This window comes from Nicotiana attenuata, unplaced genomic scaffold (genome assembly GCF_001879085.1).
Source record: "Nicotiana attenuata strain UT unplaced genomic scaffold, NIATTr2, whole genome shotgun sequence".
Classification (NCBI taxonomy): domain Eukaryota; kingdom Viridiplantae; phylum Streptophyta; class Magnoliopsida; order Solanales; family Solanaceae; genus Nicotiana; species Nicotiana attenuata.
This window is the reverse complement of record NW_017672277.1, coordinates 124,061-152,001: the sequence shown is the minus strand read 5'-3', so window position 1 is coordinate 152,001 and position 27,941 is coordinate 124,061. Positions and strand designations below refer to the sequence as shown.

At 32.4% G+C, this 27,941-nt stretch overlaps 1 protein-coding gene across 1 annotated transcript in view; it reads left to right on the top strand.

Moving 5' to 3' along the window:
- The first annotated feature begins 21,932 nt into the window (after positions 1-21,932).
- The window catches only part of LOC109212581 (plasma membrane ATPase 2), a 7,768-nt gene continuing 1,759 nt past the window's right edge, over positions 21,933-27,941 (top strand). The window contains exons 1-18 of the mRNA XM_019376230.1: positions 21,933-22,051; positions 22,162-22,236; positions 22,352-22,471; positions 22,693-22,791; positions 22,878-23,015; positions 23,167-23,301; positions 23,394-23,573; positions 23,678-23,884; positions 24,002-24,121; positions 24,251-24,370; positions 24,451-24,573; positions 24,663-24,767; positions 25,005-25,149; positions 25,957-26,121; positions 26,227-26,465; positions 26,668-26,700; positions 26,789-26,870; positions 27,569-27,729. Coding sequence (XP_019231775.1) covers positions 22,183-22,236; positions 22,352-22,471; positions 22,693-22,791; positions 22,878-23,015; positions 23,167-23,301; positions 23,394-23,573; positions 23,678-23,884; positions 24,002-24,121; positions 24,251-24,370; positions 24,451-24,573; positions 24,663-24,767; positions 25,005-25,149; positions 25,957-26,121; positions 26,227-26,465; positions 26,668-26,700; positions 26,789-26,870; positions 27,569-27,729 — 2,226 coding nt within the window. The 5' untranslated portion in view covers positions 21,933-22,051; positions 22,162-22,182. The remainder of the gene's footprint in view (positions 22,052-22,161; positions 22,237-22,351; positions 22,472-22,692; positions 22,792-22,877; positions 23,016-23,166; positions 23,302-23,393; positions 23,574-23,677; positions 23,885-24,001; positions 24,122-24,250; positions 24,371-24,450; positions 24,574-24,662; positions 24,768-25,004; positions 25,150-25,956; positions 26,122-26,226; positions 26,466-26,667; positions 26,701-26,788; positions 26,871-27,568; positions 27,730-27,941) is intronic.

The window sequence follows — 27,941 nt, the reverse complement described above, 5'->3', positions numbered from 1 at the left end:
GCATAATGTGGTGTCTGTTTTTACCTTAGTCGTTACATGGCTAGAATTGCTGAAAGTTATAAAGTTTTTACACTTCCTTTTAATTTTCAGAAATACAGAATTTGTCTCGCAAATTCTTCTCATCTCCTTTGACATTCGAAAAAAGTACCACAAAGTTATTTCTATTTTTTTTGGCTGACGATGGTCAACCAAGGAAGCTTTATATCCTATACACATGTTTGTCCTTCATTCACTTTGACAATTTCTTTTAAAATAGTTGTATAAATCCATCATTATTTTCAAATAATATGCATGTCCTATATTATCACAAGGATATGTTGTAGCGATTCTTATTGTTTAATTGGTCTTATTTCAGATATGGCTAAACAAGGACACAATCAAATTAATCCAACTACGAGTTCTCAAATTCAACAAAGGGGACAACGTAGAAGGTTTCGCCGTCGCAACATTTATTCCTATAATAAATCAGACTCAAAGGCTGAAGTTATCAGGAAAATCCCAACGGCGATACAAAATAAGTTAAGAGATCGAAGGGCTAAAAGAAGGGAAAGAGAAAAAAAATTTAGAGAGCTTAGGCCTTCATTAGACGAACAAATTAGAAATTATCAAATTACTCGAGATGAACTAATTGATTCTATAGACAAAATTATACTATCTGATTGGGAAGCTTTAGTAATTTTAGTAGATTCACTTGGTCAACCGTTAGGTACAATTTTAACTGACATTTATCACGAGGTTTGGCCAAGTGAACCTTTTTGGGTTTATGTTGTTAAATTTGAAGCTGAGTGGGAGAACCGTCTGTACAACTACCTTTAAATTTACAATGAATGAAAGTTTGTTATTTGTTTGCAACATTATCTGTCATTTTACTCTATTTGTTTCTTAAGAGTATAACATAAAATACAAAACATAATGGAATAACACTAAATTCTTCCTTTAAATAAGGCAAGTTTAACAAGATACCCAATGTCTTAAATAAGAAAAAACATGAATAAAAACATTACTTTACGCTCTTTAGTTTATTATATATAATTCTCATGTATAGTAATACTTTACAATCTGTTTTGCCTATTTTCAAATCAAATATTTATGAGGAATATATTTTTATACGTAGTTACAAATATTAATTCATCCAAAATATACTTGCACTACAGTATACCTTTATAAATTAAAATATTGACTTAACTTAAGTTCCTTTCGATAAGTAAAATTAAACGTAGATATTTATATTATTCATACAAAGCAATGGTTTCGGAAGTAACATACAAGAATAATTTGTACACGACTTGATTTTCGTCCCATGGCGTATACAACTTCGAGTATAAAGTTTTACAAGACGGTCTCCTATAGAGGTTTTTATGTATATATCAATTTGCCATGGTAGATTATAAACATTAACAGTATTTGGAATCACTATAATAGGTATTCCCATCCTTTATGCAATTTTCTTACTGTGGATAGGTGGATCCATTCTCTTCTCTTACTTCATATGATAATAAACTACATCTTACTACTGTATTGCGATGAATTATGAGTAAAATTGAAAGGTATCACCTACAAAATATATTTAAAAATACCAGCAGCTATTGTTCAGAATCCATATCACACAACACCTATAGGTAGAGTTGAGCATTCACCAATTACAAAAACTCCTAACATTACAACATATGCGTTAAAATAGTTTCATGATGGTAGGTGCATGCTAATCTCCAATTAAAAAAAAAAATTAACCATTCTTACAAAGACCATCTTCTTGGAAACGATATATTCTGTCGTACAATCCACATTTTTTGCAATAAAAAGAACAATTGTTCCATCAATGTGGAAGCCATGCACCTTATAATTCAATGTTGGAATGAATGTAGATACAACCACAGTCTTACATAACAACATTTGCGAGGGATAGTAAAAGTACTATCTGATATTTCTCTGTTGCTCAGACCATTTGTTTTTTTCTTTACTGCTCTTCGTTGATACTCTGTAAAAAATACAGCTAATACATCAATTATCAAAGATAAATACTTTATCTATCTGTCAAGTTGCTTCATTTCATCGATGAACATAAATAAGGTAAACAATGAAATGCTATTTAATATGACTTCATGCGTTATAAATTATACTCAAAATTTTGATGTTTGATATTTTCGTTATAGGTGTTGGAGATCACCATACGTCTGAACTAGCTTCACAGGTTTTGGAAAGTTTCTTCAAATACTACTGTCATGCACTTCATTCATACGTAGCCACCTATATTACTCTCAACAAAATTCATCTATTTATTTTTAATTTTACTCCTTTTGTATTCGATCGCTAATTCTAATTTGCAATATACATATTTTTATTATCTCTGTACACTCTTCTTTTCTTATAATTTATCCACGCATCGCACGGGTACGACTACTAGTATTAACTTAAAATTCAAATTATTTCCAATGTGTCTAAGCTTTGATTTCAAATATAAAAATGACATACTGAAATTCAACAATTTTATACCTACAATACAGTTTACTAGACTTTTAGTGAAATAGTTTACTCTTCCGTATGAAATATGATTAGTATATGCATATCAAAATATTTTTCTCATCCAGTGTATAATTATTTTGATTAGATAAAAAGTATTACTGATTTTTTGGTTATTAAGAGAGTTACATCAGTATTTTCATATGATAGTGATTTAATTACCATATTAACTAAATATCTATATTGAGAAAATTTATACTAACATTGTTTCTGCTCAACTCTTTTTCACAATTTGTTTATTCTGGGTTAATTTAAAAAGGGCAAAACCTTTCAAAGTAATCCATACAAACAGAATATATTTTTTCTTGAAGGCAAACAGAATATGTTTGTTATTATCAACAAATAGAACAAAAATTAAGGGTTTGAAGTTCAATTATTTATTTATTTTGCCTGGATTAGACAATTAAATACCCAATAGTATATAATTCTTAAGTTCAAACCGGCCATGTCTTACATATGAACCATCAAAATAACATTTGATAGTTTTATGTTTATGATCATTTTAGTATTTATAAAACCGAAGTTAGGTGAGCAAACTGGCTCTACTTAGAATAACATAAACGTGTATGACAATGCAATCTTTAATCTTTACAAAATCTTAGGCTGGTCAATCAATCAAAAAATGACGAAAAACGAGAATTTTTCTTTTGATTTATTTGTTCGATAACTAAATTTATACTAGCCTGATTAATTTGGATTTACTCGCATATAACGCATTAAAAGTGAAGCACTACCTATCAAAAAAGAATTATATCTCAGAACGCAAAATCTAACCTATCTAATTGAAGATGGAGAAATTTCATTTATCAATTATCCATTATCGATCACACTTTTTAATCGTATTCCTCAAACTTTATTCCTGGACGTAAAGAAGGAAGAAGACAGAAAATTTGACATTTCGAACCAAACTATGGGACCAAATGATTTTCATCACTTGTTTTCAAGCATGCCTAATCATAGCCTGCTTTCTAGTACCATTTATTGTATAATAAAGAAATAATATTCCAAAATATTCCTATACTATAGAAATATCTTAATTTATTAGTATTAGTTATGCTTTGATGTTATTCATATTCTTACGGATCATTTGGTAGGCTAACAAAAATAGTGTTGAATAAGGTGCATTAGTAATGTAGGGATTAGTAATGCATGTACTAGTTATGCAAAGATTATTTTTTATCCACTGTTTGGTGTGTTGTAAATGCATTGCATAATTTTAAAGAAAATTAGTCGTTTACAAAAATTCCCTCCATATACTTTAGCTTCAAGGGACTTTAAGGGGTCGTTTGGTACGAGTGATAAGGTGGGATAAGATGTGGGATTAAATTTGTACTGTGTTTGGTTGGCGATATAAATTTATCCTGGGATAAGTTTATACCTCCAACCAAACAAGGTATAAATTTAATCACAAACTTAATCCATGATATCCCATCTTATCCCACCTTATACCATCAAATGTGGGATTATTTTATCTCATCTTTCATGTGGTATAAATACTTGGATTATAATCTTATAATCTGGGGATAATTTAGTCTGCGTACCAAACGACCCCTAATGATAATTTTATATTTAACCAGCTAATGCATGTATTAAAGGGTCGTTTGGTAGGAGGTATAAGAATAGTGCTAAATATAGTGTACTAGTAAAGCTGCGATTAGTTATGCTGAGATTTTTTCTTATCCACTGTTTGGTTTGGTGTATTAAAGCATTTTGCATAATTTCTAAAAGAATTGGTTGTTTATAAAAATACCCTCCACATTCTTTGACTTTGTACACTATTTTTATTACAACAGTATATTTACCCTTTCATTTTTTACTCTCTAAAGCCAACTTCTTTTTACAGGAGAGCAAAACTAATTGAAATATTAAAATTAAAACACAAATTTTTTTAATGACTATGAAAAAATATCAATTTATTATGAAAAAATAGGTAGGCTTTTAACAAATAAAGAAAACTTAAGTTTTTATTTTGAACAAATTTAAAATCAAATTTAGTATTAAATATGATATTATTTTGATTATAGTGGAATACTTATGGGGAAGATTAATTAAAATATCACAATATAAAAATACATAAATTAATATGGCGGATAGTATTTGGAATAGGTTTTGAGGGATTTGAGGAGCAATTATGTCTTTAACTATACTTATGCATGTATTAATTACCTTGGTATTGCTTATACGTACCATGATTTGCTATGTATTAACTATACATAGGATAATACTAAATAGGGTGTGTAGCTAATGCTTGTATTAGTTATATATAGGTTGAAAAAGCGAAGGGATTAGTAATACCAAAAGATAATGCATACATTATTTTATATAATAAATCCTACCAAACGGCCTCTTATAGTTAGCGAATAGTCCCGTACTTACTCTTTACCCAAATGAAGTTCCAAGGTGGATGGACCCACCAATCAAAGTATAAACCATACAAAAAATAAAAGGGGGATTAGCAGTCGTACCCTATATTTGTGCCACCTTTTAACCTGTACTTATTTTTAGAAATTATTGATTTGGTAGCCAGCTGATAAAAATCCGTAATAATATTACAATTACACCCCTGACAAAAGATATAAAACCTGCATCACGCATTACTCGCGTGATCTGCAACCTCATTCGTGAAAAAAGACTCACCAGCTTTATCAAAAAACCAGAAACTTATCCAGATTCATCTTCAGAATCACACTTACATGAAATTGTTTCACCTTGAAGCTAAAACTTCATGCTAATGTAGCATGAAGTTGTTTCATGTTGAATCTAAAACTTCATGCTAGTATAGCATGAAATTGTTTCACATTGAAGCTAAAACTTCATGCTAATGCATGTTGAAGTTATTTATCCTGCAGTCTACAATTTTGTCGTGAGTTTTATCCGAAACTTCATTCTAAACATGCCGAAGTTATTTAGTTCAATTGTTAAAACTTCACACTAAACATGCTTAAGTTTTTTAGTTCATTTGCGAAAACTTCAGACTAAACATGCTTAAGTTTTTGTCTTGCAGTATGTAATTTTTTAATGAGTTTTTGCTAATGCATGTTGAAGTTATTTAGTTCATTTGCTAAAACTTCAGACTAAACATGCTTAAGTTTTTTAGTTCATTTGCTAAAACTTCAGACTAAACATGCTTAAGTTTTTTATTCATTTGCTAAAACTTTAGACTAAACATGCTTAAGTTTTTGTCTTGCAGTATGTAATTTTCTAATGAGTTTTTGCTAATGCATGTGAAGTTATTTAGTTCATTTGCTAAAACTTCACACCAAAACATGCTGAAATTTTGTCCAGCAGTCTACAGTTTTGTCATGGGTTTTATCCGAAACTTCAATCTAAACAAGTTGAAGTTTTCTAGTTCATTTGCTAAAACTTCAGACTAAACATGCTTAAGTTTTTGTCCTGCAGTATGTAATTTTCTGATGAGTTTTTTTCTAATGCATGTTGAAGTTATTTAGTTCATTTGCTAAAATGTCATACCAAAACATGGTGAGTTTTGTCCCGCAGTCTACCTTTTATTAAAGAAGGACAAAATCATCTTTTTAAAACGATTTTAACAAAAACATGGGTACGAATACAAACAGAAAAACAAAACGGGTATAAGTTAAAAAGGGGCGACCTAGTAAGTTAAAAAGGGGCGACCAAATAGGCCGCCCCATGTAATTTTTACAAAATAAAAGGGTAAAATTGTAGCTTTTTGAACATGTGGAGTCCATCTAGTTTGCACCTGGGCTCCGTTAAAGTAAAGGGAAAATGTAAAATGATTTCATTAATGATAAGGGCATGAATCATGACTTTAAGAGTATGCCGGACTAAAATTAAGATAATTCCGAGATTAAATTTAAGTAGAGTTTATTTCATGTTTGGTTGATAAAAAATTGTGGTATAATTAATTCCGGTATTGTAATATTTTTTTATCCCCATGGAAAAATAAAATATTTAATCTTGAAATAACTAATCCTAGGATAACTTTTTTCCAACTAAACAACCCCTTATAGTACTCCTTTCAATTTTCTTAACCAAATCTGATATGAGATTTTTATAGGACTAGCCTTTCAAATAATACCTACCACGAACCATTAATTAATGCACGGATTGAAAGGATCCATTCATTGGTCTCTATTTTTGCAATTTTCCGACTAACATTTACTTGGTTTCCACTCATTCTATTGGACTACTTCTATTTGTTACTCATTTCAATTATTTTCTCAAATTCAATAAAATATACATCAATTAATATGGGTATCATGATAAATTATGCATTTTATTTATTATTTCTTAAGAGGCGCCAAAAGTCAAAACGTGCCAAGTAAAAGTGAACGGGAAGAGTATTAGAATAAGTAACGATAGTTTAATCTCATGGTTTCAATGGCTTTTAAGCTCAATGAAAAGGCCAAATTTAATTCACCCAAAAGAAGAAAAGAAAGAGAGGAGTTTCAAGACAAAAATATTCCTAGCTTATTCAGTTATCACAAATTCACAATAAATATGGTGTTTTGACGGCCAAATCAACACATTTGTCTTCTAAACCGTTTAATCAGGCTGAATGGCCGACGCAAATTTTGTCCTCTGCATACACGGCTAGCAAACTTATTCTAGGATTTGTTGTCATTTAATATGTCACATTATGTCTTTTCTGTTTTTTTAAACAAACAAAAAAAGAAGAGAATCAGATCTGGATGTTTAAAAAAGAAAACTCGTTGTAGACCTAAAACAGAAAAATAAAAGAACAAAAATGGTCAAAAGTCCCCTTCTTACGAAATATCTTATTTTTAGTTCTTGATTTGGACGGTTCATACTCTTACCGTTAGCAAATCGTCTTATTTTCTATACTAGTTTTAGGGTACGCGCAAAGCGCGTGTACCCTAACTCAATAAGTATATTTTTTTTAAAAAGAAATACTAGAATATTGCATTTAAACTTATATTTGAGTTATAAACTTAAATCAAAGCTGAAACTCTATTTCGTAAGTCTTCACCGTCAATATGTACTTCAAATCAACTCCAATTTTATAAATAATTTACTTCAATTTTACAAGTTATCATACTTTTCGTTGACGTTTCAGTAAGATCACATAACCCTTAAATATTAAAAAAAAAAAAAATCCTGATTTTTTAGAAAGTTATTTATTCTCAAGTTCATGCTAGCCGACACAATTCTTTTTTTCTCGCAAGAAAAATACAATGATATATCTCATTAATTAATATAAAAATACTATAAGAATTATTTCCAACATGTTGAAAAGAATAAATCACTATCGCAAAGATAAAAGATAACATCTTTGAATGTACTGAATCAAATTTAAACATTGTTAATGCGAGATTCAAGAACAATCACAACATATAAATCCCAATTGACTGTCACCGTCCAATATCATACTCTTTCACTAAAATCAACTACTGTGATTTTTTCATATTAAGACAAATACATGAAATTTATCTATGAATAAGATCTCGTGCGATAAAGTAATATAATTACATTTAGCAGGACTGATATTCTTTTATGCGGCAATTTAGATAAACTCAATCATTAACGAATAGAATGAGGCAACAAACCCCTTATATAGAGGTAAGAATTGGTTCAAACTATTTGAGTTCATGGGTGATTGATAAATCATTGGAACTTTAAAAATAGGTAGAATATAATATTTAATACTTTATTATTTTACGAAAACACAGCTAAACCTATAGCGTCTTATATTTAGGGGTCGTTTGATTTAAAGACAAGTTATGTTTTAGTTATATTAAAATTAATTATATTGAAATTAATTATATTGGAATTAGTTATTTTGGTATTATTTCTTATTGATCGTTTGGTATGTTGTATTAATTATGAGATTCACAATTTTACTGCTTTATCCTGGGATAACTTATCTTGGGATTACTATCTCACCCTCTATTTTTAATCTAGGAATAACTTATCCCAGAATTAATAACCAAATAACGGATAAGACGGTACTAAATTTTTACTTCAAGATTATTTCTGCTTATTCATTAAACCAAACGATCCCTTAGTGTTTAGAATTTAACTTGGACACCCTGATTGCCCACTATTTGTTCTAAACCAGACTTAAACAAATTATCGAACAAATCACAAAATGTTATAAATAGAATTGTATTTATGATGAATGTCTATATTTAGAGAGATTCTAGGGTTTATTACTTGGTGGCTAAGTCACCATCTTCCTATAAATAGAGGGTTCTATTCCATTGTAATTCATCCCAAATCAATAAGAATTCTCTCCCTCTACTTTTCTATGTAATACTCTTCTTCTTCTTTTATTATTTCATAACACGTTATCAGCACGAGACTCTAACCAATTGAGTAGAAGCTTTGGGATTGAGCATAATGATTGTCAATTATTCCATGAACTTCCTTCATGATTGAATTTTGGATTTAAGGTAAGTATTTTACCGTATTTTTCTCTTTTATTCTATACTTTGATTTTAAATACAAGCAAAGACAACAAAGTTTGATTATAACTCTAATGGAGTTTGTAAGAAATTATAACCACCTGAAGTGGTAAAATTTCTATGCCTCGCCATGGTCAAATTCATGTATGATTGTGGGCAAAGAATTGAAAACCCGTCCCATTGAATTTGCTCCATTCTCATTCCCTTAAGAGAATGTGATAGCAGTATGTGATAAGTCTGAAAGAAGACAAAATTATTACCGTGAAGGTATCAATGAATGTGGACGTGGCAATAGACGAAATTATAATCGTCATCATTGTGATAATGAGAATAATAAGGATTCTCAAAATAATCCTTCACTCTGTGAAAGTTATATTTGTCATCGATTTGACATGAAATTTTATAAAGCACATACAGATGACTATGGTCAATTCATGATGTGAATGTGACAACATCTGATTTATGAATACATATTCATTCTTGGAAGAATATGAACGTGCTAGTGGTAGTGAATATACCACACTCACCTCTAGAAGGAGGTTTGAGATGATATAAGAAATCAATGTCATTATTATGGCATGAATGGTCATTGGTCACGTACCTATTGTACGCCCAAATATTTGGGTAATGTGATTATTAAAGAATAACACTAATGCAAGAAACAGATCTTGCATATAATTTTGACCATGACCATAATGGTATAACTTTCTCCTTAAAAGAGATATTCACCACACGGATGTTGATGAATCTGTGGTAGTACAAATTAATTGAGAGCTCTGGAAGAGCCAATTACTACTATTTTGGAGAAACACAATTAATTACCAATAAGGTATTGTGTTGTAGTAAGTCTCAAAGAAACTTATTCAGTTTCCAAAGTATACACGAAAGCGGTTGATTATATTGAGACTATAAATAAAGGAAAGATTTAATATCTTCTATTACTACAACTTGTAGCGGGGTAATATGTATGTGAAAAGCTACCCGCTTTATTCTCCAATTTGTACTACATAAACAAAAGAATACCACAATGAAGTGGATATTTATTGATATAAAAACACCATATCATAATAAACTTGGAGTTTATTCATAATTGCACACATCATGGTGTAAACATGAAGTTTATCAATATTGATAATTTATCCAGTTGGCATAATTGGTTTAGCCATGTTAATTTAAGTATGATGTGCAAAAATAAAAGAGAATTCACATGGGTAAATATTAAAGAACTAGAAAGTTCTTTACGAATTCTCTTACATTGCTTGTTCTCATTAATTAATAGACCAATTAAAATTGGGATTGAATCTCATGAATGCTGGAAATATCAAAGGTGAATATAGGCCCATTCACCTGCCATGTATACCACATAAGATGCATCTATGAGATGGTTACATGTGCAATTATTATTAATCCGCAACCTGGCCGGTGTGTGCGAGGTAACTTGCTCAATAATTTAATTTCGAGCATAATTTTCAGATTTCCTATTCAAGATAGTTTATCTTGATAAGTTGGTTTACATTACAGTTGGTTTAGCAAAATGATTTATTGAGTGCCTCCACTTAATAGCTAAACTATTGCTTATGAGAACAAAGTTATCTATATCAGTTTGATATAGGTTATATACGTATATTACATTTTCCCCTCACAAGTGGTTTCAGGGTCAGGAACTAAATAATTCCATCTCATTATTATTGATGTGCGGTGTATATTTTGATTAACACCATAACGCACAAAGATGGGTTCTCAAAGTTGAGTAAACAAGTTAGTTTTTCTAACATGAGGGGGAGACAAGATACAATAGTTGAGAAAAAATTACATGGAATGAATTATCATTTATACATCTAGATCCCCGAATAAAATAATATGAATTTGAAGTTCAGAAAAGGATAATTCATGTGCAATTTATTGCAAAGCATGCCAGATGCATTTGCTGACCCAAAGAAAGTAACTATATTCTCATTGCAAATGCTCCTATTAAGTCCTAGAAGGACAAAGTCTATAGTACGCTTAAAGCATATAGACAAATCGGTTTCAAATAAACTTCTTGATAAAGAAGATGAGCAAATGATCTAAGTGATCATAACAAAGGAGGCAAGTGATCTAGAAGATCACATGACATAACACTTCATAAAATCTCAAGAGAGATTCAGGTACCTGAAAATATGAATGAAGAGATCTCTATGTTATGTCTTTATGAAAAAATATTGAAACTGATATAAAATAATTGTCGACGACATCTATGATAGCGCTAAATATATATATATATGAGGATCTTAAGTCTGAAGAAACAATTCAAATAGAATTGGTTTCATATGAAAGCCATGTAGTTTTGAACATATAGTTCAAACACTTGAAAGTATAAAGTCAATGGTATGTGCAATCAGTGTTCGATATCTTATATGTCTAGCATGACATGAAAACTTAATATGCATCTAAAGTCTATTATATGGCTTATATGACTTAACAATCCCTGAATGATTTAAATTGCTTAAAGCATATAGAACTCATGGTCATGAAGTACTACATCCTAAGTGCAATTTGTGCACAAAGGTATCTTGCTATAACTATAAGCATGATAATATGATAGCGAGAATCTCTATGGAGATATTGAAGAGCCATTCCACGACATTATATGAAGATATTACATATCTATCAAGAATGATGATTTCAAGGTACAATATATTCATTCAAGTTAATATGGATGATTTGTTCATCAAATCTCTACCAAAGATCTTTTGAAGATGGTGCACAAGATTGGAATGCAAATGCTTAAGGATGTGAATTGATGCTCTCATCAGGGGGAGTTAATACGTGTTGTACTCTTTTTCCCTTACAAGGTTTTGTCCCACTGGGTTTTCCTTGCAAGGTTTTTAACGAGGCAACCAAAAGGCGTACTGTTAGATATGTGTACTCTTTTTTCTTTTCTAGAATTTTTTTCCCATTGAGTTTTCTTTTAGTTAAGGTTTTAACGAGGCACATTATCTGTTGAATAGACATTCAAGGGGGAGTGTTATAAATATGATTGTATTTATGGTGAATGTCTATATCTAGAGAGATTCTAGGGTTTATTACTTGGTGGCTAAGTCACCATCTCCCTATAAATAGAGGGTTCTATTCCATTGTAATTCATCCCAAATCAATAAGAATTCTCTCCCTCTACTTTTCTATGTAATACTCTTCTTCTTCTTTTATTATTTCATAACACAAAATTAAATATACACCAACTTACAAACAAATCAAACGTAAACAAATTAAAAAGTAAATCATAGAAGTACTTGACTTTATATAATTCAAATAAGGAAATAATTTAACCAAAAATAAAATGGAAATCATGTGTGTATATATATATTTTTTAAAAAGTTATAGGTGCAGGAACCGACATTATTTATAGTTTTCTATTTTTATGCTATTTCACTGTCCGACTTTATTTATAGTTTCTTATTATTTTTTAAAATTATTTATACTAAAATAATTAAATTGTGAATGCTTTAGTGTTTATTGTACCATAAAGACATAACTCCTAAACCTAGAGCAACAATATCAACGATGGTGAATTGACATTAATTTCCTAGATTTGCTTAAAGAATATTCGCGGGTCCTTCTTTCATAATAATCGTTAAGTTACATAGTATAAATTAGGAAATAATTTATAAGGTCAAATTTAAATTTATTTTAGGGGAATAATTAAATTAATAGTCCTAAATAGTAGGAAATTAATTAAGTTTGTATTCTTAAATATTAATGAGATAATCAAATAACTATTTTGGCCAGTATGGACTCTATTTTAAAAGAGTAAAAAAGACAAACGATATTTTGCTAAGGGGCTTCGAGCTTTTATCATGTCGCATTTTGCGTGTGTGCTCTCACTATAAATGTCGTCGTAAGTCACTTAAATGTCACAAACTTGTTTACCAACATTTATTTTACATTTATATTAAATGTCGGAAATTTCAATGTCATTAATTTTGCGACATTTAAATTAATGCCGGCAACTAACTAGCGACATTTATTTACTACATTTTCAAATGTCAATAATCTAAGCTCTTAACCTATTTTGTTTGTGACTTGTATAAAAATGTCACCAAATTATTTATCATTTTCACATACGATTTAAATATTAATATCACTATCAATATTTATGGTTAACATTAGACATTTGTCACAAGTGTCAAATTGTTGCTTTTTTGCTCTTTTATGTAGTGTAGAAAGCAACAAATAAATTTCTATTCATTTCAAAACTTTCTAAGAGGCATACAGCCACACGCCAGTAACACCATAGACAATTAAAATAAAACAACAATTACATCAAACATGGAACTACAATTACAAAATCATAACTTTTTTCCTAGAAAACTTCAACACCAATAATTCAAAGCTTCAAGCAGCCATGTGTTTTCCTAATGAAGTGTTCCATGTTTTCTCTAAGTCAAGATCTTTCACAGTAGTAATTGATCTCACAACCTTCAAAAAACTGATGTATCCAAGATCTGAAATAAAAAAAAAATTATCCCTAATTAAACAGATTAAGACAAAAAAAATTATCCCTAATTAAAAGATTAAGACAAAAAAAAAAAATTATCCCTAATCAAAAAAAACTTAGATTAATTTCTCATATTGGGAAAAGAAATTACTTTTGGCATTTATGATAAATATCACTTATTAATGTCGATTTACTCCTATTAATATGACATTTAAATCAAATGTCAGAATATTTTTGTCATTTTTCATCAAATGTCGGTATTTAAATGACATTTTTTAAAAAAACGTCAAGAAATTAACTTTTTCCCGACCTTTATTACGAGTGTCATTAATTAAATATCGTTGTATCCCATATTTCTTGTAGTGTCTATATTAATGAGTATACAAGTTTTAAAAAATTACTTAAAATTTATTAAATAATATATTTGTGTTAAAAAATAATATTTTAAAAAAATAAATTCATAAAAATGATGAACATTGATCCAATTAGATACCTTAATATAAGAAGAAATCTTGTATCATGAAAATATTCCTATACCTTATTGTGTTTTCAGACAACTTAAGAGAGAATATCTTTTGAAAATTATTGATATATTCAATTCTAATTCAGATTCTTAATATTCTCTTATAGTAATAATATATTTATAACTAAGATTGTATAAATAATTTATATATTTTTAAATTAATAATATTTAGTTTAGATACTTACAAAAACTAAAAATATACGTTTTGCAAGAATATTATGGAATTCATGTTTGATAAAATAAATTATTATTTCTAAATATAATGCCATAACATTATTCAAATGTTTGACAAGACTAATCTATCAATTCTAACTAAAAAATGAACAACATGCAATGTGAGCCAATACTATTAAACAAGTAAATTGGAACCATGAATATAACACAATTTCAAAATTGAAAAAAAAAATAGTTTAATATATGTAAAATTCCAACATAATAATAGTAAGTTCTACTACAACTTAAGATTAGGAAACATAATAAGTTTATAACCACATTCAAAATACCACTTTAATTTTATCGCTCATTATATGCCGAGTTTGTTAATAACTCATTATTTCTAATATCAGGAGGTGCAGTTAAAAAAAAAATAGAATACTAAAATAAATAAAAGTAAAATATAAGAAATTACATGAAATCACAAGAAGTAAAGGTAGACAAACAAAAGATAAATAATATACAAACAAAAATATATTTTAAAATTTCAAAAGAACTGTAACGACCCGACCGGTCATTTTAAGAATTCACGCCCCGATCCCCTATTAACCACTTCCCCCGTGTTTGTTTATGCTTTTTTGATTCGCCGAGATGTTTGGTTTTGAGTTTCGGAGTATTTTGGGACACTTAGTCCCTAAATGAGAGCTTAAGTGTTAGAAATTTGACCGTAGTCGTAACAGTGTGAAGAAGGCATCGGAATGGAATTCCGATGGTCCCGTTAGCTCCTTTGGGTGATTTCGGGTTTAGGAGCGTGTTCCGATTGTGTTTTGGAGGTCCGTAGCTAATTTAGGCTTGAAATGGCGAAAGTTGAATTTTTGAAGTTTCCGGTTCGATAGTGAGATTTTGATCCGAGGGTCGGAATGGAATTCCGTAAGTTGGAGTAGCTCTTTAGGGTTGAATGTGACGTGTGTGCGAAATTTCAAGTCATTCGGACGAGGTTTGATAGACTTCTTGATCGAAAGCGTAATTGAGAGTTTTTGAAGTTCTTAAGCTTGAATCCGATGCAAATTTGGTGTTTTGATGTTGTTTTGAGCATTCCGAAGCTGGAACAAGTTTGAATGATGTTATGGAATATGTTGGTATGTTTGGTTGAGGTCCCGAGGGCCTCGGGTGAGTTTCGGGTGGTTAAACGGATCAAATTGCATGTTAAAAAGTTGCAGGTTTTAGCTTCAGTTCTGTTGCAGGTTTTTCTTCATCGCGATCGCGTGAGGAGGCTCGCGACCGCGTAGAGCTTTCTCAAGGGGGCATCCAGGTTATTCTTCGCGTTCGCTTAAACAGGGCTGCGATCGCGTGAGTGTAGGTTTCTGTGTATCGCGATCGCGTGGTCTCATTCGCGATCACGTAGGTGTAAGACTCTGAGCATCGCGTTCGCGTGGCTATTTACGCGATCACGTAGAGTGAAATTTGGGGCCAGCAGAGATTGTGCTTCGCGATCGCGAGGGGTTTTCCGCGATCGCGATTAAGTAAATTAAAAAGCTGGGCAGTGTTTTAATAGCCCAATCCGCGACCCTTCTTCATTTTCCACCATTTTTGAACGGGGTTGAAGGTTTTGAGGGAGATTTTTGAGGAAACCAAAGGGGAATCACTTGGAGGTAATATTCTTGACTTCATAACTCGTTTATATGTGATTAAAGGTCTAATTAGTGGTAAAAAATTAGGGAAAAATCAGTGCAAAATGGATAATTAGGGATTGAGATTAAGAAACCTTAAAATGGGTATTTGAGGGGTCAATTGAACTCCAATTTCAGTGTTCTTGATATTTATAGACTCGTGAGAGTATGAGGATTCTGAAAATATAAATTTTACCCGATTCCGAGATGTGGGCCCGAGGGGCATTTTGGTCATTTTACCTAACTTCGCGTATTAGCTTAGAATTTATTTGTAGAATCAGTTACTTCAAGTGTTATTTACATTATGCAATTGAATTGAATAGATTTGGGCCATTTGTAGTCGATTACTCGTGGCAAGAACGTGGTTTCGGGTTGATTGTGAGCCGGTTCGAGGTAAGTGGCTTGTCTAACCTTGTGTGGGGGAACCTCCTTTAGGATTTGGTTTGTTGATAATTGAAATGCCGTGTACGTGAGGTGACGAGTGTGTACTTGTGCTAATTGTTGAAAATTCGATTTTCTTTAAGTAATTTTAATTGTGTTTCTTTTTCATGTTCATACTGCGTGTAATTTAAGCCTCCTATTAGCCTAGGGAAGCATGTTTAATTGACTTGATTGCCTTACTTGCTCAATTTGACTTATTTGGATTATGTGCAACATGCTAGGTTAGAAATGTCTGTTTTACTTTGGTATGAAAAATTGAATTGAATTGAATATTCTTCGTGTTGCTGCTGTGTGTTTACTTCGGGAACTACGGGCGATATTCCGATAGATCCTCCCTGCACATTTACATTTGGGGACTACGGATTGAGATTTCCGGTAGATCTCCGGTGCATTATGAGTTGGACTACGGGACGACACCCGGGAGATTCACTGGACATTTACAATTGGGGGCTACAGGACAGTATCCTGGTAGATCCCCGGTTTGCTGGTATTTACATTTGGGCTACAGGAAGGTATCCTGGTAGATCCCCGATTTGATGGATATTTATATTTGGGGGCTACAGGACGTTATCCTGGTAGATCCCCGGTTGTCATTCCTGTGTTGAGCTGTATTCTTTCTGCATTATTTTCTCTGTTGTGATTGTTGTTATTATATTGTGTTACTTCATACTGTTTCGCTCTTGAATGAAATTGTGGATTTTGCCCTTGATATTGTTGACTTTCTTTTATTTTTTGGGACTACGGATGAGTGTTTCCGGGAGATCCCCTGCGCACATATTGAATTTGACTGTAGTGCGGGATACCAAGAGATCCACAGCACATAAACTGAGGATACCAAGAGATCCTCGGGATACCAAGAGATTCCCAGTACATATATTGAGGATACCAAGAGATCCTCGGGATACCAAGAGATCCCCAGCACGTATATTGAGGATACCAAGAGATCCCCATCACATATTGAGGATACTAAGAGATCCTCGGGACATTGAGAGCTCCCCGGTTGTTATCTTTGCGTTGAGCTGTATTTGTTTCCGTGACTACTTTGTTCCTGTTAAAGTTGTTGTTGTTCTTCTATCCTGTGTTACTTTTTACTGTTGCACTTAAGTATACTGTCTTACTCTACACTGTTATATCTTGCCTTTCCTTTAACCTCAGTAGGGCCCTGACCTTCCTCGTCACTACCCGACCAAGGTTAGGCCTGGCACTTATTGAGTACCGTTGTGGTGTACTCATGCCCTTCCTGCGCATGTTTTTCATGTGTAGATCCAGGTACTCCCACTCAGACTTATCACGCTTGAGGCGAGGCGCTTGTAGAGACTCCGAGGTATATCTGCCCCTACTCCTGCTTTAAGTATTAGCCCTTCTGTATTTCCTTTTTTTGTTAGATATTCTGGAGCTAGATACTATTAGACATTCAAAATCTTGTGATCATGAGATTCCGGATTTTGGAAAATGTTCTTAGTTTCGAGAGTTGATATTGTGTATGCCGAGCGACATTTCAAACACTGTTTATTTCACTATTTCGGTTTTTAATCATCTCTTCCGCAAATTTTATTTATTTTCCGCATTGTTAGGTTTACCTAGTCGTAGAGACTATGTGCCGTCACGATGGTTCACGGAGAACCGGGGTCGTGACAAGAACTTAAAAAGAAAAATAAAATTTAAAAATTAAAATAATAGAAATAAAAAGTTTTAAAGAAAATAAATTAACAGAAAAACAAAAAGAAAATAAATTAAAAAGCAACCTTGTAATTACACAATGTAATTACTACCAATTCTCACCTTCCCTTAAGAGTTAGAGAGTGTAAATTATACCCCTCCAATTACATTCAATTTTATGTTGACCAAGTAATTACCTGGCCAAACAAATATACCAAACTGTATAGTTACTTCCAGTTACACCCAAATCCATTTTCAAGGTAGGTTTCCAAACGGGCTCTTATTAGTTCGTAGGTAATGTATGACTGGAAAAGGTGCCAGAGAGTCAGTTATAGATAAGGGTACGGAAAGTAGAGAAAGTAGAAAAGAGGAAAAGTTAAAGAGTAAAGGAAGCACAGAAATATGGAAAGTGGGACGAGACAAAGCTGAATATGGAGGAAAAGTAAAAGTCATCTCATCACTAACTTTTTGCATGCCCCATGTTAATCAACTTTCATGCCCAACTTTTCTACCTTCTAAGTAATATACTATTATAAGTATGACAAAACATAAAATAAAATATCTCAATCTGAATAAAAAGGGCATGACACTATAACGATTTTTTAAATTTTATATTGATTTACTGCAGCACTATATTTTACAGATCACTTATGAAAAAGATCAATAAATATACGCTAAAAGAGTAACAAACCATCAAATCGGTATCATCCTAAATGAATTAATATTCATAGTTCGAAGAACTGTTTATGCGTACATGCACAACAAAAAAATTTACTCACATTTGATATTCATATCAAATTAAACTAATGAATGTAGATATATAATTTGTACTTAACCATGATTGATTTAAATATATTTTATCTCATTAATACCTAATTATGGTAAATAAGTTAATGTTGTTTTGTTATGAACATTGGTGAGAACATTTTCTTTTCCTGTTAGTAACATGTACGTTCGCAAATCAATTATTTTTTTGCTTGAACTACATATGATGATTAAACAACTTAACAGAAATATACATTTATATCACGTTTGCATTTACTGCCAAAAAGTTTGAAATTAATTGACATTTTATATTAACTTAGTTGAAATTCTTTTATAGATGTCTTTTTACACAAATAGTTGGACGGATTCATTGTTTACTTTTTCTGATCAATAGACTAAATTGTACACTGTTAAACACATATTAAGAGCCCTTTGAACATAAGAATTTTTTCACCTTTTTGTCGATTTTTTTTTTTTTACTTTTTTCCGAAATTAGTGCTTGGCCATAAAATTTGCAATTTTCACTTGAAAATGAGTTTAAATTTTTTTGAAAATTTGAAAAAATTCAAAAAACTGTTTTTCAAAATTTTCACTCAAATCACTCACAAAACTTCAAAAACAACCCAAAATTATATTCATATTCAAAGACAACTCTAATTTTCAAATACCATTTTTACTTGATTTTTTTTTTTAAATTTTACAATTCTTATGTTCAATCGCCCACTAACATTAATTATATATACCCATTAGCTATTTTTAGTTTAAGCGATAAAGTTTGTAACTATTTAAATTAATTATTTGACCTTTTCCCCGGACCCTACTAAGAGATGGCTTAATGACATTTACTTTTGCATAAACTTGTTAGCAACTGAACCATGTTATTTAACAAAAAAGTACAATGTTTGTAACATGGCCAGCCAGCTTCATCAAGGAACAAAAAGAAGAATAAAAGAAGAAAAAAAGAAGAAGAAATCAATTATGACAAATTTTATTAGGGAAATTAAAGCAATCTTTGAAAAAGGACACTTTAAACTGATTCCAACGTATCTACTATTCTATTCAAAAAAATATAAGAAAAAATGACACTGTATAGCCTCAATAAAAATAATAGTCGATAATGTATAAAATTTATATATTTCTTTTATATATATACATTCTGTATGTTATATACAAAAATTATACATTTTTTTGGCTACCAAATATAAATACTAGTTTCTGGCGCAGGCTAAAAGTGATAATACCCAAAAAAAAAAAAAAAAATACAATGATTTGTTGATTGTAAAGCTGTCAATTTAGGCTTTTTTTAATATGAAAAGTTCAGTTAAATTGGCCTGACTTTGGCACTATGCCAATTAGCATACGACTAGTAAACACATGGAGTACTAAAAAAATAAAAATAAAAATAAAACTTACAACAAATTATTGAATTTCTCAATGATTTGCCAATTGTATAATTAGGAAACAGTAATTATATTTATTTATTTAATTGGATTAAGCGAGCCTTTGATTGCCAAGTGGCTGCCTTATTTTGTTTAGAGTGGAGAAAGCATGCAAGAAGTGATTATCACGTCCTAATTAATTAGTGGAAGAAATGATCCCTTCAACTTTAGTAACAATTTTGCAATCCCATGTGACATTGTCAAAATTTTATTTATTTTTGGTTTCAATCATTGTTCACAGACGTGGGTGCATGAACATGACTATACACAAGCAAGAAAAAAGAGAGATAAGCTACTTACCAACTTTATGTTCATCCACCACATTTCAAGATTTGAATTACAACCTTATAATGAGTTTGAATTAAATGATATTAATTGTTTTTAAAAAAAATAATATTATTACACATAGACACGTAACTTTTTTTTTTAATTAATACAAGAATAATCTAATTTTTATACATAATTTAAGTTTTGTACACTAATAATATAAACGAAATTTATATCGAATTTAATTTGATAACTTAGAAAATAAATTAACACATTATAATAAATTAAAATATACTGATAATATTATAATTTATTTTTTACATAACATAAACACAGAGAAAGGGAGATAGAGACTAACATCAGGTTACCGTAAAAAACACTTAGCACTACATACTGGGGCGAAGCTACATAGTCCTAAGGTGGTTAACGACTACCATTCGTCGAAAAATTACACTATATATATAGATAAAACATTGAATCTTAGAGGTATATAACATATATTGAACAACCTTTATCGGGAACTGTTTTTACTTCTTTTAAGTTTGAACACCCTAGATAAAATTCCTGGTTTCGCCACTCCACATCACTTTTTATATTACTTAAATTTGTCCGCGTAAACAAAATGATTATATTACTATGCTTATGTATAAACTAGGAATTTTTTATGTAATTTAAGTATAATTCATGACACGTGTGCACTCTGAGTAACAAGAAAATTGCTAGGAAGGTGAAAAGAAATTGACTTGGTCTACTCGTTGAACGAATGTGCCTTAAGCGTATTTGTATAAACATATCAGTCCACAACAAAATCATTTTAAAATCAAGTAAGAAAATTTGAAAGATCGAATAAGAAAATATTGTTATTAGTATAATCCCTTTTATTGAATTTTTTTAATTACAACCAGGATTAACATAATAGTTGGTAGCCTGTGACCAGCTATCCGTCAAATAAGTCGAGTACAACTAAGAAACGTGCATTAGGAAGTTGACTGTACTTCTAATTACAAAAATAAAATACTTTTTGGCACAAAAAATAATTATTTTGTTTTCGGGGACAAAGAAATCTTTCTTTACTTTTCTTCTTATTTACAAATAAAACCATGAAAGTTTAATTACTATTAATTCAAGAGAGAATAGAAGAATGTGTTGGGGGGCGGGGAAAACATGAGCATGTGCAGGCACAGCACTCATTTAATTTACAACTGCTTTCAAAATATACACTTATTATTATTATTATCACATCAAATTTTATTATAATGTTTCCAAAGTTTCTTAATATTTTTAGTTTTGAAGTTTTGGAAACTAATACATAAGAATGACTAGTATTTTTATATATTATTATATATGTTTTTAAAAAAATTTAAAATTCAAATTAAGAGAAAACGATATACTTGTTTAATTTTAATCTTTATCCTTGTATTTTGAAGGGGACTCTTGGCATAACTGGTCAAGTCAGGTTCGAGTCGTGAAAACAACCTCTTGCAGACTATTTTACAAATATTGAAAAGTAAATGTAAAAATGAAACAAAATTTGACATAAAAATATGTATGAAGGGTTAAAGTTAGAAGGAACTTGAGCAATATAAGTATTTGTTGAGGGAGGGTATTGTAATAAATAAGACAAGAGGGTAGCAACAGTGTTAGTGTTATTATTACTCTTCCACACTCTTTGTGGATTTGGTGGGCTACAACCAATCCTATTTTCCGTACCCCAAAAATCCTATCTTTCTTTGGTTGGTATTTTCTTCCTAACTCAACACACTTATCTTGGTTTTCCTGCTTTTTTTGATTCCTTAAAAATTAGATTCTTGATACTAAAATCTGTCTTTTGAATCTTGACTAGGGAGAGAAAATTGAAGCAAGTATGGGGGAGAAACCTGAGGTGTTAGATGCTGTCTTAAAGGAGACTGTTGATTTGGTAATGGATCTGACACTGTACAAATATAATTCAGTGTTTTTTGCTGATTTTGGTTGTTGATTTTAATGTTTTTTCTTTTATTAATTTTTTTCTTTTGTGTGTTTTGTGATTGTAGGAGAACATACCCATTGAAGAAGTTTTTGAGAATTTGAGATGTACAAAAGAGGGTCTTACCGGTCCTGCTGCCCAAGAAAGGTTGGCCATTTTTGGTTACAACAAACTTGAGGAGAAAAAGGTGATGATTAATTACTCTTTTTTGCAAAAATATACTCTTTTATCTCTTCTCTTTTAGTAGTATTTTCAACTGTCTTATTGTTTGAGCTTTTAATTAAATGACCTTACCTGAACTAGATTGGAAGAATTTAGTGTTTTTTTTTTTTTTACTAAAAAGGTTCATTTCTTTACAAAGTTGGACTGTTATGATTGTTGAAAATTACTCTGTTGATGGTGTTGTAGGAGAGCAAATTCTTGAAATTTCTGGGGTTTATGTGGAACCCTCTTTCATGGGTTATGGAAGCTGCTGCTATTATGGCTATTGCTCTTGCAAATGGAGGAGTAAGCACCCACACCCGCATTCTGATTTACCATTCTATTTAATATTTTACTGGTTCTTTTGGCTTACATATAGTGAATTTTTGTAGGGAAAGCCTCCCGATTGGCAGGATTTTGTGGGTATCATTACGTTGCTTGTGATTAACTCGACCATTAGTTTTATTGAGGAGAACAATGCTGGAAATGCAGCAGCTGCTCTCATGGCTCGGCTCGCTCCTAAAGCCAAGGTTCTACATTTCACCAGCCATAATCTGTTATTCTACTTGCAGTTATACAGCATGTGACCTTTTATAATTTACATACTTAAATTTGATGGAAGTCTGAGGTTGAGAAACTTATTGGAAGTCGTCCTTATTGCTTGCTCTCGTCGATTTGCAGGTTCTTCGAGATGGAAAATGGGATGAACAAGATGCTGCTATTCTTGTTCCTGGGGACATAATCAGTATTAAACTGGGAGATATTATTCCTGCAGATGCTCGTCTGCTTGAAGGTGATCCACTGAAAATTGACCAGGTGACTAAGTTTTTATGATTTGATGAGTGGTTGCTCTCAACATTCTAAACTTTGTCTTTAACTGCGTGACTAAAATTATCTGTTACTTGCAGTCTGCTTTGACTGGTGAATCTCTTCCTGTAACAAAAGGTCCCGGAGATGGTGTCTACTCTGGTTCCACCTGTAAACAGGGAGAGATAGAAGCTGTCGTCATCGCTACTGGGGTTCATACCTTTTTTGGGAAGGCCGCCCACCTTGTTGACAGTACAAACCAAGTGGGACACTTCCAGAAGGTGAGCAGAACTTGTACTGTCCTAATTAATTGCTTAAAATGTCAGTTGATAGTCACATTCTTCTGAATCTCGCGTTCTACAATATTTTTGATGTCTTCTATCAGGTTTTGACTGCTATTGGAAACTTCTGCATCTGTTCTATTGCGGTGGGGATGATAATAGAGATTATTGTAATGTACCCCATTCAACACCGCAAATATCGTCCTGGGATTGACAATCTTCTTGTCCTTCTCATTGGTGGAATTCCAATTGCCATGCCAACAGTCCTTTCAGTCACAATGGCAATTGGTTCTCATCGCCTTGCTCAACAGGTTTGTTAGTTAGCATTGTTATCTTGAGGTTATAGTGTTTCAGCATGTCTTCAATTGTGAGTTGTCGTAGTTCAGAAGTTCTGATGTGTGATTTCGTACTTCATTTTAACTATGCAGGGTGCTATTACGAAAAGAATGACTGCTATAGAGGAGATGGCTGGCATGGATGTGCTTTGTAGTGACAAGACAGGGACCCTAACACTAAACAAGCTTACTGTTGACAAAAACCTTGTTGAGGTGAGAATTAGAGTTCAGTCCAATTCCTATGTATAATTAAAATAAAATAAAATAAGGAGAGTTCAGTCCAATCCCTTAGGGCACTAGCAGACTCTGATTTTCTTTTGTTTGTTCCTATGAAATGTTCAGGTTTTTGCCAAAGGTGTCGATGCAGATACTGTTGTTCTGATGGCAGCTCGAGCGTCTCGAACAGAGAACCAGGATGCTATTGATACTGCTATTGTTGGGATGCTGTCTGATCCAAAGGAGGTAACTTTAGAATAGCACGACTATGTGATCAGCGCATCCATTCTAGCTGGAAAGCTGTTCTAATGCTTTCAATATTGCAGGCACGTGCTGGCATTCGTGAAATACACTTCCTTCCTTTCAATCCAACTGACAAGCGAACAGCACTTACTTATCTTGACGGTGAAGGAAAAATGCACAGGGTCAGCAAAGGTGCACCAGAGCAGGTATGAGTTATCATCTAAGTAGTCCTTCTTTGCTGCTTTTTACCTTCTATGTTTCCATTTCCTAATCAACAGCTGCAATATGGTTTTAGATCCTAAATCTTGCACACAACAAGTCAGACATAGAACGCAGAGTTCATGCGGTGATCGATAAGTTTGCTGAGAGGGGCTTGCGTTCACTTGGTGTGGCATACCAGGTATTTTGCTTTTCTTTTATCTGTGGAACTCATCATGTTATAAATAAATTGAATCTTTAACCATTGAATTAATCAGTTATCTTGGCAGCATAGGCATATAACCTAATACTTTTATGGTGGAGAGGAGGGACCACTTACCTTTATCTCCAAGTCCAATCATTGTGATAATAAAAAAAGGAAAAGAAAAAAGAAAAGGCTTAATTTGTTTGATCCCGTACACCTTAATTTTCCATGCAGGAAGTTCCAGAGGGAAGGAAGGAGAGTACTGGAGGACCATGGCAGTTCATTGGTCTGCTGCCTTTGTTTGATCCTCCAAGGCACGACAGTGCTGAGACTATAAGGAGGGCTTTGAATCTTGGAGTGAATGTTAAAATGATCACAGGTATTTCTGATTTTAGGAAACCATGTTCATTGTGTTGAAATATCGTTAGGGAATTGACTGCATGCTATATTGGCAACTTGGTAAAAGACAGAGTTAAAGGAAAAATATTTTTTCAATGAAATTAGGTTTCCAAAGATTGTCACCAACTTAAAATGTTAATGCACTCTGCTACTAATTCTTGGGTATTCTATAGATCAAAGACTACTTTTGATTCATTCCAATATCTTAAGTGGACTGTGCCATTTCTTTTTTGTTTTTTTATGAGGACAATATGATAGTTGGTCTGAATTATGGTTCAGTTTAGAAGCACAACCCGGTCTTATTGCTGGTTGAAGAGTGGTGTCTATGCTTGTCCCTTGGCATTTCATTTATTTTGTCAATTAGGATTTCGGGCATTCATAATTGAATTTTAAGACCTTGAAGGGGAGCCTTGGCGTAACTGGTAAAGTTGCTGCCATGTGACCAGGAGGTCACGTTTCAAGCCGTGGAAACAGCCTCTTGCAGAAATGCAGGGTAAGGCTATGTACAATAGACCCTTGTGGTCCGGCCCTTCCCCAGACCCCACGCATAGCGGAAGCTTAGTGCACCGGGCTGCCCTTTTGATAATTGAATTTTAAGACCATTAGTTTATGTCATCTACTTGTTTTTTCCATCAACTTGTATTTTACCAAGATGATATTGCTTTTGGATGTAAAAATCTCAGAAGTAATTGGACAGGTGTTGTCTTACTAGTCGTGCATTTTTTTCTAGATCAAAGTTTTGACATGCGTTTGTGCTACTTAAATTGCTTGATGTCTGTCTTGGCAGGGGATCAACTGGCTATAGGAAAAGAAACAGGGCGCCGCTTGGGAATGGGAACAAATATGTATCCTTCATCTGCTCTGTTAGGACAGACTAAGGATGAATCAATTGCTTCTTTACCAATTGATGAATTGATAGAGAAGGCTGATGGTTTTGCTGGAGTTTTCCCTGGTATGTATTTTTCAGAAAATTCTTTTGTTTCTTTAATTCCGGTATTCACTAAGGTACTTGTTTATCAGAAAATATGTTGATACCTTGTCTTGCTCATTTCTTTAGAGCACAAATATGAGATAGTAAAGCGCTTGCAAGCTAGGAAGCATATCTGTGGAATGACTGGTGATGGAGTCAATGATGCTCCTGCTTTAAAGAAGGCAGATATTGGTATAGCTGTTGATGATGCCACAGATGCTGCTCGTAGTGCTTCTGACATTGTTCTTACTGAACCTGGTCTCAGTGTCATCATTAGTGCTGTTTTGACTAGTCGAGCAATCTTTCAAAGGATGAAAAACTACACGGTATATTTCTGTTTTGTTAGTTCTCTGAGAGGAGTAATATTTGGATCCTTGTACATCCTGATTTTCTGCAGTATCTTAGCATCTGTTATTTTGATCGTGGTGCGATGATTGTAGTCCTGAATGAGCTTAATGCTTTTACAACCTGCCTTTGATGTACGATATTGATAAACATATTTGTCTCTTTTTTTTTTGGCATTGGCAGATATATGCTGTTTCCATCACAATCCGTATTGTGGTATGTTATGTTTGGCTGCTGCTTCTTTTCTCCTCTATCTTTATGATTCTTATATGATGTTTTGACCTTCTTCTATTCAATGTCGTAGCTCGGTTTTATGCTTCTGGCCCTTATCTGGAAGTTTGACTTTCCTCCTTTCATGGTGCTTATCATTGCAATCCTCAATGACGGTTGGTCCTTTTCACTTATAGTAATATAGATGGTACTAAGTTTTTGCAATTTGTCATCTTAAGAGAACCCCTAATTTGTCTCAAATTATTGAGCGTATTGAAATGAAACTTGCAAAAATAGAGGGGAATGGGTATAGTGGATTCATAAGTTTGTGACTGAGGCGTAGTTATTGAAGTTGTGCAATCTTTCATTTTAACTTCTAACTGGTAAACTTCACGGTCAAACACGTTGTGGCAAAACTAGATGATGCGGTTGATTTGTCATTACCTTATTATTAAAAGAAGAGGATAAGGGAGATTTTAAAAATTGTTACTAGTCGTTGTTATCATGTCTTTCAAGTTTCATGTGTAGGACCTCTAAGGTTTAGTATCCTAAGGTCCCGTATCCTTTTTCAGTGACAAGGTAATACTAATCTTGCTATTTTTGGGGACACGCTTGCATAGATGCGGTATACCAAAAAATAGAGAACCTACAAAAAAGATGATTCTTTACAGAAAACACTATCTTCTATACAAATCGGAAACCATGGGTGCGAATTCGAGGCAATCAATCAAATGTAGAAAATCAGTTTCTAATTTCTATTCCATCAATAGCTCTCCTATAAGGTTTAGCATCTGCCGCGGAGTATTCTAGTTTGTTCCCTTGTCTTTACGCCAAGTCTTCTCTACGTCTAACTTCTAAGTGTTAATAATCTCAGGTACCATTATGACTATATCAAAGGATAGGGTCAAACCATCTCCTCTGCCTGATAGTTGGAAGCTGGCTGAGATTTTCACTACTGGAGTTGTTCTTGGTGGCTACTTGGCAATGATGACCGTCATTTTCTTTTGGGCAGCATATGAAACCGATTTCTTCCCGGTGAGCATATGCGTGTCCTGTATTTTATCATAATCAGTGCTCAGTTATCTCTAATGGATTGCGTGTAAGCCTTACCAATAGTTGACCACTGTTCCCTATTCTATTGCTTCTGCTTTTCTCTCTCTTTTTTCTGGGGCGGCATTTCTGGAAAAAGATGGGGGGGGGGGTGGGGGTCTGACCGTGCACTATCGCCTATTTGTATTGACTTTGAC